At 37.1% G+C, this 15,619-nt stretch overlaps 2 protein-coding genes across 3 annotated transcripts in view; one reads left to right on the forward strand and one right to left on the reverse strand.

Annotated features, from left to right (window-relative positions):
• Positions 1 to 700: 700 nt before the first annotated feature.
• LOC107850645 (tryptophan--tRNA ligase, chloroplastic/mitochondrial) lies at positions 701 to 9,483 on the forward strand (the record flags this gene model as incomplete). Its single annotated transcript, XM_047401223.1, is given in 13 exon segments — positions 701 to 788; positions 1,876 to 1,917; positions 2,670 to 2,759; positions 2,841 to 2,963; positions 4,070 to 4,141; positions 4,375 to 4,487; positions 4,635 to 4,656; positions 4,753 to 4,818; positions 5,872 to 5,928; positions 7,543 to 7,589; positions 7,797 to 7,878; positions 8,101 to 8,190; positions 9,063 to 9,483. Coding segments are annotated over 13 exon segments (1,027 nt in total), but the record flags the coding sequence as incomplete, so codon positions are not given.
• A 710-nt stretch (positions 9,484 to 10,193) lies between these two features.
• LOC107850646 (cell division control protein 2 homolog A) overlaps positions 10,194 to 15,619 on the reverse strand; it is a 9,757-nt gene continuing 4,331 nt past the window's right edge. For both annotated transcript variants that reach the window (XM_016695324.2, XM_016695325.2), the window contains 8 exons: positions 14,280 to 14,310; positions 14,012 to 14,196; positions 12,707 to 12,827; positions 12,289 to 12,462; positions 11,741 to 11,904; positions 11,036 to 11,123; positions 10,875 to 10,928; positions 10,194 to 10,430 (listed from right to left, as the gene is read on the reverse strand). In XM_016695324.2, coding sequence (XP_016550810.1) covers positions 10,341 to 10,430; positions 10,875 to 10,928; positions 11,036 to 11,123; positions 11,741 to 11,904; positions 12,289 to 12,462; positions 12,707 to 12,827; positions 14,012 to 14,196; positions 14,280 to 14,288 — 885 coding nt within the window. In that variant the 5' untranslated portion in view covers positions 14,289 to 14,310 and the 3' untranslated portion in view covers positions 10,194 to 10,340. The remainder of the gene's footprint in view (positions 10,431 to 10,874; positions 10,929 to 11,035; positions 11,124 to 11,740; positions 11,905 to 12,288; positions 12,463 to 12,706; positions 12,828 to 14,011; positions 14,197 to 14,279; positions 14,311 to 15,619) is intronic.

Consider the following 15,619-nt stretch of genomic DNA (forward strand, 5'->3'; position numbering starts at 1 on the left):
GAGTTTCATATCTGAACTATTGTAAGTTCTCTAGCTGAACTGTCACCAATTATTTATCAAAACACACCTCAACTATTGGTTAGTCCGTTTTCCTACCTAAAATATTTTCTTAGTTCAGGTAGGAAAAAGGGAACAATTGATAGTTTGAGGTGTATTTTTGACAAATAGTTGGAGTAGTTCAGGCAATAAACTTACAGACCTGATAGTGTAGGTTGAAACCTGAAAAAAGGGAATATTTTAGTTGTGTTTGTGATCCTTCACTTGCAACTGAGAAAGATAAAAATTTTACTGGACAAAAGGGCCATTGCATTCGTCAAGCATTTCAACTCGACAGCTTGTTAGTTAATGCGAAATCTATTTTTAACATAGTTTAACTTGTGGAAACTCCCGGACTCCACTTGTGGGATGGCACTGGATATGTTGTTTAACTTGTGGAACTGAAAAATGCTAAGAATGAACATCTTCATCAAGAAGTTATGAAGTTGTTGGGCATGTCTCAAGACATGGAAGACATCGAGAAATATGATGCTTGTGGTTTATGGTACCATGAGGCATCATCTGACCCCCTTATGACTGCTTTTCAATAATGACATTTCTGTGAAAGTTCAGATTACCATGATAGTTCAGATTACCATGTGATAGTTTATGATTTTCGTGATTAGAACGGTGTGCTTTTGTTCTTTTCTTTTTCCTTAAACAGGAAGAGAATAGTCTCCGGTGTTCAGCCTACTGGATCGATACATCTGGGGAATTACCTTGGCGCCATAAAGAACTGGATACGCTTGCAGGTTGGCTTCTTTGTCATTTTTCATATAGTTTCTGTGGGAAAGAGTCTATGTAAAAGAAGTTTTAACTGACTACAACATACTCCTAGCAGTTTAAATTCTTTATGTTTGTTGCTGCCTTCTTATTTATCGTTTTGAATATCCTATTGGTCTTTTGATCTGCAATCTGAAACGAAGGTGCTAGTGCTTCCTACTAATGTAGCATGTTGAAGGGTGATTGGGTTTTCCACTTTTAGTTTTTTTTTCCTTAAAATAGATACACACATAATCGATACACTTTTAGCTTTTACCTTTTATTCTAGAACTTCTTGAGTTAAAAAAAGTTTGTAGATTTGTCTCAGTGTAGTCATATTCGTTTTCCTTATTGGAAATTTATATATCATCAATCTAAGACTTCCAAATATCTATGACTAGTTTGATTTTCATTTCACTGATATTCGTTTATGCCAGGAGAACTATGTGGAATGAACATTGTCGGATCTGCGCTTCTTAGTCATTCATCAACATCTTTTTGCTATATGTTACTGTGGATTGCCCATCAAGGTCTGATGGGGAACGTTTAGGACTTCGAACTTACATGCCAACATGTTTATCAACTCGTTATGAATCGAATATCTGCTGATCTCTTTGGTTTTCTCTGCATATTTTGTGAATGTCGTTGCCGCAATTGGGTTTTCGAATGGAATGGTGAACTCCAATTGCTAACACAGGTTGATGAGGGAACAGTGGATGTTATAACACATGCATACTATATGTTCCTTTTATTTGTTTGGGTTCTTCTTCCTAATTATTTGAATACTCAATTAAATGGCATATTCTTAAAGAAATTCTGGAAATCCCTTAATGCTAGTAGTCAGTTGATTGGAACCCATGCTGGCATAATGTCAGTAGTGAATTGATTGGAAATTACAACTGCTGTAACATATAAGGTGTGTTAAGAGATTTACTATTGTTTTTATGTATTTAAAAAAAGGGGGGATCTGCTATTAATTTATTTTCTATTTCTATGAGAAATATTATTATATTTTCTTTTCAGAAATTTCAATTAAGATTTAAATTACTCTTTCACTGAGGAGTTCCCTCTTTTCAGGATACATTTGAGACATTCTTCTTCATTGTGGACCTTCATGCGGTATTGTTCAAATTTGCCAGGATATTCCTTAGTCATATTTCGTTTCTTTGCAATTTTCTGACGCCATTTTACATTTTATGGAAGATAAATATGAACTTGCATTATCAAGTAATAGTGGTATGACTAACTCCTCTTCTTGCATAAATTTAGACAATATCTGTACTGAGTCACTTTTGGAATATCGTTGCGATTATTGCACAATTTGCTAAGCCAATTTTCAGTCCTAGGAAATTTTAACATAAATTGCATAAATCCTTCTTCATTGTCCAGACACTCGCAATTGGAAGTTAGTTCATTTAGGATTTTGACCGCCAATCTTGATTCTCAGACTTTATTAGCTCAAATCCTAGTAGGGACTTCTCTTTTACATTATTTTTGGATAACCATGGTGTTCGTCCCAGTTTGCGCACCTTGACTATTCCACCAAGTACCTGCTATTTCCCAGTTTCCATCAACACATGTACCGGAATTTCCCTTTTCCTTATTCACATGGACTTCAGAATACCAATGGAAAAACAGTTATTTTCTTGTTTCTAGGTTCATCATGATAGGATTGACATCAACTAATTATAAGGTTGATAAGCATTTAAAACTTTTGAGCCTTAATTATAAGCTAAATATTCTGGTGGAATCTTTCTTTCATAGGCTTGTCCCATCTGGGGAAATTCCCAAAAATTAGAGTTTTGTTTTGGTTTCATTCTTAAAGAATTCCTCTTCCTTGGTGAATGTAATATTGTTTCAGATGTTTCCAGATAACTTTGCAATATGACGCACAACAGTTGCTAAGGTCAACAAGGGATACAGCTGCTATTTATCTAGCATGTGGGGTAGATCCTTCTAAGGTCTGCTCTTTATTTTCTCTAACATATATATTACATTGTAACCTATCCTTTGCATTTTGATTACTGTGACTTTGGTTTCAGGCTTCAGTCTTTGTGCAGTCTCATGTTCGTGCTCATGTAGAGTTGATGTGGCTTTTGAGTTCTGCAACACCTATTGGTTGGCTCAATAGAATGATTCAATTTAAAGAGAAATCACGGAAGGCGGTGCGTTGTTGCTGTATGCAGTTCTGTCTCTACAGAATGTCGATCTTTCAACATCTTAATTTCTGCTTTTTAGGATTAGTCAGCCTATACATATTTAACTCATCAAATCTTTTCTAAGGAATTCTATTTCAACCTTATCATCTAGTAAACTGTAATTTGATGCTGCATGTGTAAAAGGTGCTACAAGTATGAACTCAACCAAAGGATGTTTTGGATAAACTAATAGTAGGTAAATTGATATCAAATATGAAAACACAACCTGGGGAAAACTTCTATAAGTGACAAGATAATTCATTGATTTTTCTCTGACTATCTTTACAAGTGTCACCGATGTCATTGGGCTCAACATAAATGTATTCATGTGAATATCGTGCCTACTTTTATCTTCAGATTACACTTTTGCTCAACATGATTTGCTGCTTGCTTCTTGAACTTATGAACTTTAATGCTGCATAAAATCTTGTTGTTTACACACTTATTTTAGTTACCTGATCATCATTTCTGATTTATAGATCACTTCCTCTATTTTATGCAGTTAGTAGTAGTCAAGATCAGGATTGGTACTTCTTTACGGTTTCCTATAAGCAACATTAATCAAACGTCACTTGAGGGTAACATCTCGTACGAATATGAACTAAATGTTAAGCATTCTTCGCTGTGGCAGCAAAACATCCTATAATTTGATTTGACGATCCCAACTTTATTGATAGGTCAAATTTTCTGTGAGTCACATATGGATGCTTGAAATATATTCTTTACAAGCATGCTTTTAATGGGTATGCCTTAGGACCTCCTATCTCGAGCAGAAACATTTATGTCTGCTTTGGGGTTCTTATTTTCTCACTTCAGGTGTCAAGATTTCTTCGAATTGTTGAAATGGCCGGTGCATATGTTATTGCCTGAAATTGGAACCAAAAAAAATGGATTGAACCTTTTTTCCCAATGACGTAAAAATCCAGACAGTTGGTTGCTGGTTTTGTCCCCATCTTTTATAGGAACATCATAACTCCCAGCGCTCACACTTAAAACCTTTAGCTCTATCTTGTACCTGACAGTTTTCGGTGTCTCTACCGGTTGTTTTTAATATATATCTCTCCTATATGCAGGGGGATGAAAATGTGGGTGTTGCCCTTCTAACCTATCCCGTACTAATGGCTGCTGATATTCTTCTGTATCAGGTGTTTCCCATCTCCATACTTCACTAACGATAGTTGATATGCCTCAGATTTATTTTTCATGTAGAAGAATCTTGGTTTGTTGCATTCAGTATTTTGATTATCATAATATTTTGGGGTATCCTTGGTGGAGCTTGCTAATGCCACTGCAGTCCCCAGCACAAATTTTCACCAACTCTAATCTTGAAAGTGTGTGAATATGTGTGGATCTGATGTATCCTAGTATCTTTCTGCAGTCTGATCTTGTCCCTGTCGGAGAGGATCAGAAGCAACATTTGGAGTTGACGCGAGAGCTGGCTGAGCGTGTAAACTATTTGTATGGAGGAAGGAAGTGGAAGAAGCTGGGAGGGTAAGTCATAAGGTAGTCATGTTTTGCTCTAAATACCTTGTCGTTTGTTTGACCTTTTTGTGTCCCTTTTTTTTTTGGTTACTAGGAAGTAGCTGATTCTGTTTCAACTTGTCAAAAGAAAATCACTTTGTCATTTCTCTGTAACAGGAGAGGTGGTGCAATCTTCAAGGTGGATTCTCAACTGTTGTCTGGTTGATAGTCTTCACTTCTATACATATTATTTGTATAGGTGAAAACACTTGTCAATATGCTTTTGTCAATGTAGGTTCCTGAACCCCTTATTCCACCCGCTGGGGCTCGAATCATGTCCCTTACTGATGGTCTTTCCAAGGTTTGCAATCTCTTTAGTTCAAACAACTTTTATTTCTATCCTTTTCTTCTCCTGCACGGATTCTTTCTTAGAAGCTTAAAAGGTGCATATGCTCAGAAGACTAAGATTGTAGATATCTTTAATGAAGTTAAGACATATATTTTAGATTCTTTTGTCTCTTTAATGCTTAAAATTCAATTTTAATTGGCAACTGTAGAAAGGAACCTAAAGATGCTGAGTACTCTACTTGAACATGCAGAAATTGCAAGGAAATTGTGGATCTAAAACTCAGTAACTAAACTCTGCAATGCTTTGATTTCAGCGAAGTGTGGATGAAAAAATTCTTTTCATGTATAATGAATGAAAAATATACATGGAGTTCAACTTTCACACACTTCATTTATAGTTTCTTGCTAATGGTGAATTCTGATGAGAAGGTATATGGAGGCACTAAATTACCATGTACAAGCGGATGTATTTGATTTGATTGTGCTTGACCTGCAGCAGCAACTATAACAATGCCTCAATGCCAAGCTAGTTGGGTTTTGTCACGAGCTGTATACCCATACTATTCCATTTGTGCTTACTCCATTTGACCTACAGCCAAGAATGTTCTGGAGCTAATCCTATTACGAAAGGAGTGCTAGCATTTCCCAAGAGAACATGATATAATGTTTTTGTTAGAAATTTCTGCTTCTGTCAACTTGATAACACTTTTTCTAGAACCGTTGTCCACAACATACAAATGGGATAGGAAGGATTTGGCTCTACATAAAACAGCAATTTACTTCCTAATTTCACTCTTAAGATAGTTTTGTGACATGTCAAAGACTCAAATGGTTAAGGCATTCTGCAAGAAAAAAAGCTTACTTGAATGGACATAGGCATAGCCAATATGAAAGTATGGTGTGAACCTCTTCTTGGAGACTGGCTAAGTAATTCCTCCCCATCTAACAGATTTGCTCTTCATCTTGCAATAGTTGCCGCCTAAATCATTTGCCATATTTGTCTCAGTTCCATTAATAAATTTGTGTATCTTTCCTATATATTTGTCTAATGAGGTGTGTTGGACAGATGTCAAAGTCAGCACCATCTGATCAGTCAAGAATCAATTTGCTAGATTCAAAAGATGTAAGTAATTTTTTTGGGTCACCTGTATTTGTTTTCAGCATTCTTATGTATTTCCTTTCAAATGTGGGTTTATGCATTTGAACATGATAATAAAAACTTGAATAGTCTTATTATATTCTGAATGTGTCAGCATAAGAAGGAAAGAGAAAAAGACAACTTTGCAACTCTCGTCTTTGGAAAGCTGCAATTCCATCTCAAAGTTCATCATAAATACTTTTCAATTCTCTTTCTCTCTCTTTGTTTATATTTGGTTTATTCCACATATCCATGTCCATTTATTGGTTTCATTGTTAGAGTGGGTTGGAAGTCCCACATTGGTTGCAAAATGGATTGGCGGTCTGCTTATATGGACTTGGGCAATCCTCCCCTCATGACTAGCTTTTGGGGTTGAGTTAGGCCCATGTGTCATATATTTACATGGTATCAGAGTCAGACCCACCCAATTCATTGTTTCTGATGTTGGGCCCCCCGTCTTATATTGTCTATGCTCCAGATGTCCAGTCCTCCAGTCCTAGGCGTGGGTGGGGTGGGGGGTTGGGGGTGGGGGTGTTGGAGTCCCACATTGGTGGGTTCAAGGGTCAAGACCAATCCTCCCCTCATGAGCTAGCTTTAGAGGTTGAGTTAGGCCCAAGGTCCATTTCTTTATCAGATTAATATATCTGCAAGTTTAAGATTAGTAAAAGAATGTCTACAACATTAGTGCATTTCAGAGTCTAGTTCAAGAAAGCTAACTCAATCTGACAAGCTAATAGTTGGAGTTGAGTTAAGTCCAAGGTTCATTTTATTAAAAGGTATTAAAGACAGACTGATAATTATTCTTGGTTTATGTGCTCCAAGTATCCAGCCTTTGGCATGTGGAAGTGTTAGAGGTTCTCATTATAGGCCTTACTCAACCTAAAAAACTAGCTGTTGGAGTCGAGTTAAGTGCAAGTCCATTTTTCTAAACATGGTATTAATTTCAGATTCATAATCATTCTCAGTTTAAGCAATGTCTTGTCCGGGTGTTATGTTGCGTGTGCTCCAAATGTCCAACCCTTGGAATGTGGAGGTGTTAGGGGCCCACGTTGGTTGGGAATATGGGTTGTAGTGGCTTTGTTAATAGTTAAGCAATGGGACTAAGAGTTGACATGCACACTTGACCATATTTTGGGATTATTCATCTTTGGTTGAATGTCCGATTTTGTCCTAAATTAACATCTGTTTCCTCTAAAGGAAAATCTAACCTTATTTTATTCACGGCAAAAGATTAAACAATACTACCTCTCATCCCAACACACCATCTCTTCAATTTTGACCTTAAGAAAATAATACCTTAAAGAAACCAATAAAAATAAAAGAAAATAATAAACTCTTTTTTTTTTGAGAAACAAATCTCACATCCGTTCTTTTATATTAACAATTTATAATTTAAATTCTTATTCAATTCTTGTGTCATGTCAAAGTGCTTTGATGGAGTAGAGTTTCTAGGTGTGAACTGTGAAGCTGTAGGCATTTTTAATAAATCCTTAGCGGCGATGACCTTATGCTACCAAAAGTTCGGTTGGGATAATTGTTGTATGTTGAACTTGTACACCTATTTCATGCTTAATGTGGGATCTTTTGTTCTTTTCATAGGTAATAGCAAATAAGATAAAACGGTGCAAGACTGATGCGTTTCCGGGGTAAGCATCCAATCTTTTCTGATGTGAAGGCTTGTAGAATTTTATTCTATCTTCTCCATTGAGACTTTAATGTCTTACTTTTACTTTATAAAAGAAAAGGCTTCTCTAAAGGCTAAACTGTGACAAAGCATGTGAAAATTTCTCAATAACTCTACTTTCTTGTGCTGAGTTATAATTTCTTCTGTTGTTTTATTTGCCAACACATAGCTTGGAGTTTGACAACACGGAAAGACCTGAATGTAACAATCTTCTTTCCATTTATCAGCTAGTTACAGGCAAGACCAAGCAGGTGAATCACCTCATACTCAATGCTAATAATTTGTGTACACTATTATCCTTCTGTTTTTGTTTTCTTTTCACCAATACTGTGTTCGCCTCTTCTTTAATAGGTAAAAATTTCTTCTTTTTTCTTTTGGGTGGTTGAGTTTGACGGCTGCAAAATTGATTCCTTTTTCATTACATTGTCCGAGCGATACTGGAGAAGTTAAATCTCAATGACTTGACCTCGCAGGAGGTTACAGAAGAATGCGGAGATATGAATTGGGGAACATTCAAAATCGTGCTTACAGATGCTTTAGTTGATCATCTGCACCCTATCCAGGTTTCTTCATGCGCATGTGATGTCTTCCTGAGAGCTTTATTTTAGTTGGATGGTTGTGCTTTTGTAGTTCATCTGTCTATGCTGTATGTGTTTTTAATTTCCTTGTCAAGCTTTGCATTTAATTGGAAATTTTGCAAAAGCTACGTTGTTCGGACTCTTTAGAAATGTGAACGTGTGTGTGTGTCGGATTCTCCCAAAATAGTGTATTTTTGGAGAATCCGACACGGCTGCCGCATAAAAAGTGAAGAGTCCGCTCAACTTAGTGCAAAAGTGCATCCTCAGGCTTATATAGGAGAATCACGAGTGCGTTACCTGGTAGCTTACTCATTCTTAGTGTAGGCAATGCCGTAGAGCTTGAACCTTTGTAAGAAATATAGTTTTGAGAGTGGCAATAAAGTGCATGTAGTACTATTATCTCTTTGTATACCTCCTTTTTCGATCTTTTTCCACCATATGTATAGACAACTTATAATATAGGGCAACATAAGCCGCTTTTGAGGTTTTAATTTATGACACTTGCTCCCTCCTGGTTTCAAATATTATAGTTACATTTCTTATAATAGCTTTCTGGGCAGACATATGTTAGCATCTATTGTGTTTTAACTCGTCTGTTGCCTCTATTAACATCTTTTTTTCTTTCAATTCGCTTTTGATTGTGGGGTTATAGCTTCTTCATTAGCCTTCTTCTTTTCCCCGTGAAATTGTTTGTCTTCGGTTTTCTATCAGGATACATTTCTGTTTAGAATGGAGTAAGTTGAGCTTGGCGAATGAGATTGTCCATCTCTGATTCATCTTGACTGCAAGCCTAGTCTGTCCAATAATTTATTCCTTCAAAGACAGTTTTGCAAAGTCTTTTGGTTTGTAATTTGCAGGTACGCTATGAGCAAATTGTGTCCGATTCAAGTTACTTGGACGAAGTTTTAGCAGAGGGAGCCAGAAAAGCAGCAGACATAGCAGATGTAACTGTAAATAATGTCTACCAGGCAATGGGATTCTTGAGGAGATGAGCATGACCAAAATACTGCATGCACCAAAGACGCAGAGGTCAATCTGATTTTTTTCAAGGCGCGCATGCGAATCACTATTCATTCCAAACTCCACTTGAGGGATTATACTAGGAATGTTGTTTGATGCATCGCTATGCGTTTACATTTGATTTCTTTATTTATACATTTGTAGATCTCAATGGAGGATGCATCACCGATTTTGCCATTTGTGTTAGTCATATTGTATAAATAATTTTTGTACTCCCCCTTTCTACTCATTTAATTAATTGGTGTAAGTTGCTGTTAACCTTTTTTTTTTTTTTTTTTTGAGAAATTCCACAGCCGCTAAACCCTTCGGATGTGCGCACTGGGTAAACTCGGTGCGACAGGCTCAACTCAAAGGCCCTACCTGGAAATCGATCCCAGGTAGTTGTGGTGGGTTTTCAACCCCCGACCAGTAAGCCACACCACAAGGGTGCAAGTTGCTGTTAACCTTGTACACTTATAATATTGTGTAAAGCTATACGGAGTGCTGGTAAAATTACCACTATTATTTATTGCTTCTTAACCTTGTGAAGTTAACAGTGGACAAGTATTGTTGGACAGAGGGAGTAATAAAGTCGTATTAAGTGCAGATACGAAATTATGCACAACATTAGCGGAACCCCAAAATATAAGGTATGTAAAACCTATACCGATTGCCGTCTTTCAGTATGGTCTGAACTACAAAATACAAAGAAAGGAAAATAGCAGTGAACCATTGTTCAAACATGTATCGGGAATTGTGAATAGAGAAGTTGGAACAAGAATCATGAAGGCTGTGACAGGACTGCTCTAGTAAGGATTTGATAGCAGCAACAACGTACCCAGTAGTCCCACAAAGTGGGGTCTGCGGATGGTAGAGCGTACGTAGACCTTACCCCTTACCTGAGTAGAGAGGCTATTTCCAACAGACCCTCGGCTCAAGGGAAAAGAATTGGATAGCGATAGAGGAAATATAATTAAAAGAAAAGGAGGTTAAAGATAGCACAATTCCTTAAGAACAAAACCTTGCAGATAGCATACTCAAATTTACATTAGAACCAAAGATGAAGGTAGGAGCAAAGAGTCATGGATGAACAAAGCCAATATCTTTTACATTAGAACAGACGCAGGTGCAACGAATCATGGAACGAACCCAATATCCTTGAAGTACTCATGCTCAAGGGCGCTCCGGGCAGTGATTCTCTTGCTGGGGTCTAGGCAAAGCAATTTCTGAAACATCAATAAGCCAGAACATGAGTAACGGGGGCACACATATATCAGCATGACAGATTGAAGTCTAAAATATTCTATCATCTAATCATCAAACCCTATTCATTGTTCACGTGAAGACCTACAGAGAAGTACTACAGTGATTCATCGAATTTACAACATAAAAGTTGCTAAAGTCTCATAGAAACAAACTGCAAACACCCTTTTCCTCGAATGAAAATTAATTGTCGGTCGCTAGCTGCTGTTACAGGTTCAACTTCCTTCAGCTGTCTACTGATGTTGCAATTTTCACAAAGCAGTTAGCCACAGATTCTTTTCGTCTTTCACTAGAATATCTTTTTAATTATAAATCAGTCACAGAAGCTGGAGCTCCATTCAAAACATGATTAACTCATGCTCATAAGATGCCATATAACATTTAGAACTTAAAGAGCGTGAACTTACACGAATGAGATCCAGGCCTGCTGCATCAAGATTTGGGACAACAGTTGCCCAGTCCTGCAAGTTTAAAGGGCACCAATTAAATAAGTCATAGGATGTTATCCTCATAGTATAGCAGGGATCAAATTGTTAAACGAAAAAAAAATGAGAGAAGCGTAAATTACCTTAGCTGGCCATTTTGGGAAAGCAGATTTATAATCAGGCAGAGAAGTCACTCCAGGCCATGTATCCTCATTTGGAGTACCCACAATTCTTCATAGATGGAAAAAGTAGAGAATCATGACATCACTGGAAATATTCAATAAACACGATGCAGAAGGAAATGAAAAGATGACATTCGTTGATTCAAGAAACCTCACTCTAGCATTTTCTTTATAGAGTTGGATGAAATTAATAGTTAAAAAACCTGTTAGCAGTGAAATGTTGGTCATAAACGTCATAAAGCCGATATATGAACCTTCTTAAACCCTCTAGATTGGTAAGTAAATAGAATAAATTACTAATATGCATATCACCATAAGGAAATGAACTTCACCAAGCCATTCAAAATGATGGTTGCGGAATTCTGACCCGTGAGGCTTACACATGCTCTTCTATTCTGTTCACTCAGCCCCTTACATTCTGCCTGCTTTTTGAGTTCTAATTATTTTAATCTGTGATGCATAACGTAGGCCAGTAGAATGTTCCATGCCTATTTGTTTCTAAGAAGGGTCAGTTACAAGGACAAAAAGGGGGATCTATAGATAAAGAGGACACTTCAATTATCAAAGTACATTTGGATTTGTTTTTATCAAAATAAGAATTGTTTTCATTAAAGAATTAGTGATGCATATAGTTCTATCAGTAAGAACGACTATATATATTAAAACCTGAATATCTTGAAAAGTTGGTCAATCTCAGAGTCGCCCGGAAATAGAGGGTGCTGGTTCACCATCTCAGCAAATATGCAGCCAACTGACCAAACATCAACAGGAGTAGAGTAGTGGCGCGATCCTAGCAGTATTTCTGGTGCCCTGTACCATAAGGTCACCACCTGAAACAAGAAGTCAACTATCGAAGGCCCAATGAAACAACAGCTAGATAAATATCCTTGCACCAATTGATGATAGATATGTTAGCTTAGCAAGTACAGAAAATACAAGAGTATCGTAAATGATTAGGACAGACCCCTGATCAAACTCTTTATCTCCATCAGCCAACAGACAACTCAGAAAAATGGTAAAGAAAAACTTTGAAGAGAAAAAAGTTTGTTCGCATAGATAAGAACCAAGATGTAACAGATCTTGAAGAAGCGTGGCAGATGTAAGAAAAGTTTGCTTTGCTCATTACTAGTTTCTCATCAGTCCTAAGGAACATTTAAACAATAGTACAAAAAGGCACAATAAAAGTTTCAGAGAGCTAAACACTGCGTGCATACCTCATGAGTGAAAGTTCTGACCGGAATACCAAATGCTCTAGCCAATCCAAAGTCTGCAAGCTTTAGAGCATTTGTACGTCTATCTATCAGCAAGTTCTGAGGCTTCAGATCTCGGTGAAGAACTCTATGAGAATGACAATAAGCAATACCACGGAGAATTTGATACAAAAACATCTGCAAAATTGGAGACGTTACTTAATTAATGGTCATTAACAAGAATCCTGCGAACTTGGGAATAATCATGAGATACTGATACTTTCTCAATTCAAATTGCCAGATAGCCTTAAATTTAAGTCTTTGTTGTCAGGGCGCCTCTCCCTCCCCTTTCCACAAAGACGTAATAGAGTTACACAATTCATCAAGCAGATAACACATAATGACAACCAGACCACCAAAGGATCATCCAGTTCTTACTCACTTTTACCAGACGCTGGTCCTTAGAGAATTCTGGACATGAGTCCATATGCTTCTTCAAATCCAAGTCGAGATATTCAAACACTAGATATAATCGCTTCTCACTGTGCACCACATCGTGCAACCTGTAATCCGATAAGAAGAAAATTGTCTTAAAAAATTCAAAAATAGCTTTCTGATATTATAAAAGAGGATTTCTATATTGGTATCCAACATACAGATTGTGTTTGGATCTACTCTTTAGTCTCCAATTCCTTTTGCTTCAACCAGAACACACTCCTAAACTCACTTACCCCATAACGGCACAAATTCTATTTAGCTATCATCACTAAATGAATCTTTGCACCCAGTTTCTTCACCTTCCAAACATAACTAGATAGAGGACCAAATGAATTGTGATTCCAAATGTAAGATAAGCTAGCTCACACAAACAATAAGTGGGACATCACAAGATGACCTCGCTTAGAGGCTAGAGTGAATTGAATTCTCTCATTTCTTTAAGCTACTCTGTCTCCAAGCCACTATGAGCTTGAATAAGTCTAAAGTGCTCTATACTCTGAGACTAAGGAATGAATTAAGCTCCTTAAATTACAAATGCCTCTACTCTCTACCCATTCTAATATCAGCAGAAGTTACAAATTATTGCACAACCATAAATGCATCTATATGCAAACAAGCTTGAATGCATACTTCTTAATACTTTAGTCTAAAACGTTTAGATGCTGAGCTTTCCACTTATCCAGAATCGCTGAGCTTTCCAATTATCCAGAATCTAAGTAATACTACGAATATGGTTTAACTATCACTACTACAAGTTGTAGTACAATTATGTCTATATCCATGGCACAGAAACAGCCCTTATGCAACCCAATTTCACTTGAAGATGCGCAGGACATAGAAGGGTGAAATATTCCCTAGTAAGAACTGGTACATCCCATCCCATGGGAAGTCTTCGAAAAAGTAAATATGTTCAGCTAAATCCCTCCACAATCACCAGAGCAGAAGGAAAAGCATCACCCAACTATGCACTCCATATAAAAGAATTTAAGAAGATTAATACTTGGAAATGAAGCTTACGCGGTGAAACAAGGGGTAAAATGAAGAGGGCCTATGCCAGGAAACAAATCAATATTTTACTGCTCAAGAAACTATAATAGTGAAGGCCCTGTGTGACCTGATATGGAGGGGAACTAGACGTATGCATAAACCGCAAAATCTACATTACATTTATTGAATAACCACAAGAAGTAGAGAATACAGTCTCAATCACTGTCATTGCAATCACATCCATATAATAGACACAGTATACCTCACAATGTTTCCATGTTGCATCTCTTTCAAGAGGGAGATTTCTCTAATAGCCGTGCTTGGCACACCCTCATCTTCCTGCTCCAGGCGAATTTTCTTCAGTGCAATAGTTTCATTTGTTCCACGATCACGAGCTTTGTACACTACGCCATACGTTCCTTCACCAATCTTTTCAACTTTTTCATACTGCAATTATCCCAATATCACTTTCCAATATAAGAATCAGGTAAATAAAAAGCAACTAATGAAACAGATAAGAACTCCTTTACCTGGTCCATCTAGGTCAAGCTGGATGGACTCCTGAAAAGCAAAGTAAGAGGGTCAAAAAGAGAGACTCAGAATTTAAGAGGTAGTAAGAAAGAAAATTGTCAAGGACGCCTTTTTTGTCCTTTTGACCAAGATCAAGCACAGTAGCTATTTCCTATCATCTTCTTATAATTTGGATTAACATTCAGTTCGAACTTGCCACTGACACAACGCCTAGAAATTAAGCGGGAGCAGAGTAGAGGAGAAAACGCCCGCAAACCCTACTCCCCGAAGTTAAAACATGTGGGCTAGCTGGGTTATCACTTACCACAAAAAGAAGAAATAACTTGTCAAGTTTGTTGTGTCTGCTTTGTGTCTATATGTTATTTTTAATTGCTTCTCTATGAGTTACTTGAGCCGAGGGTCTCTCGGAAACAACCGCTCTACCTCCACAAGGTAGGGGTAAGGTCTACGTACACTCCCTTCCCCAAACCCCACTTATATGTTTACATTGGATATGTTATTGTTGTTGTTCATGTACACTACACTAACGAGTAACTCGCAACATTTTGAGTACATTTCAAATTCAATGCAGAACCAAGCAAAATTTTCAAATGGCATATTCACAGATAAATCTAAATGCTCCCCGAGAATTCTTGCAATAATAATAAAACAAAGAGGGAATATTAACTTCCACCCGCCTCATACTTTGTTGGCTAGTAAGTCATTTCAATTCAAGCAACATCAATTTACTACAAAACAAATCCCAAATTTAATTAACAGATAATCAGCTCTTATTTCCCCACCCACCCCCAAAAATCAACAACAAAACAATCAAACATAAGGGAAAAAATTAAGAGCAACTCCAATCTACAAAATATTAACATTTTAAGGAAACTCATCCACAATTTAAGCTTCACAGTTCACCATAAGTGTAGTGTGTGTCCTAGTGGTCAATGAAGTGGATTGAGAACTACGAGGTCTCACATTAAAATCATAGCACTGACAAAAACACTAGGTAATTTATCTCTATCTGTCCTAGCCTTAGCCTTAGTGGACAGAGTTACTCTATCCCTCCATCTTTACTCTTCCATATTTGACTGGGCACACCCCTTAACAAACAACAAATAAAATAATAATTTTACCATATCACACTTATGGCCAAACGGGCTCTTAGTAATTATAAGAGACCAAAATATTGGAAAATGAATAGTATAAATGATAAGTTATCTATCGAATTTAATTTACAAATTGGATAAGTAAAAGTGGACGACACAACAACATATGCAGTGTAATCCCATAAAGTGGGGTTTGGGGAGGGTAAAGTGTACACAGTCCATACCACTACCTCAGATGAAGTAGA

The sequence above is a fragment of the Capsicum annuum genome, chromosome 12, assembly GCF_002878395.1.
Source record: "Capsicum annuum cultivar UCD-10X-F1 chromosome 12, UCD10Xv1.1, whole genome shotgun sequence".
Lineage (NCBI taxonomy): Eukaryota > Viridiplantae > Streptophyta > Magnoliopsida > Solanales > Solanaceae > Capsicum > Capsicum annuum.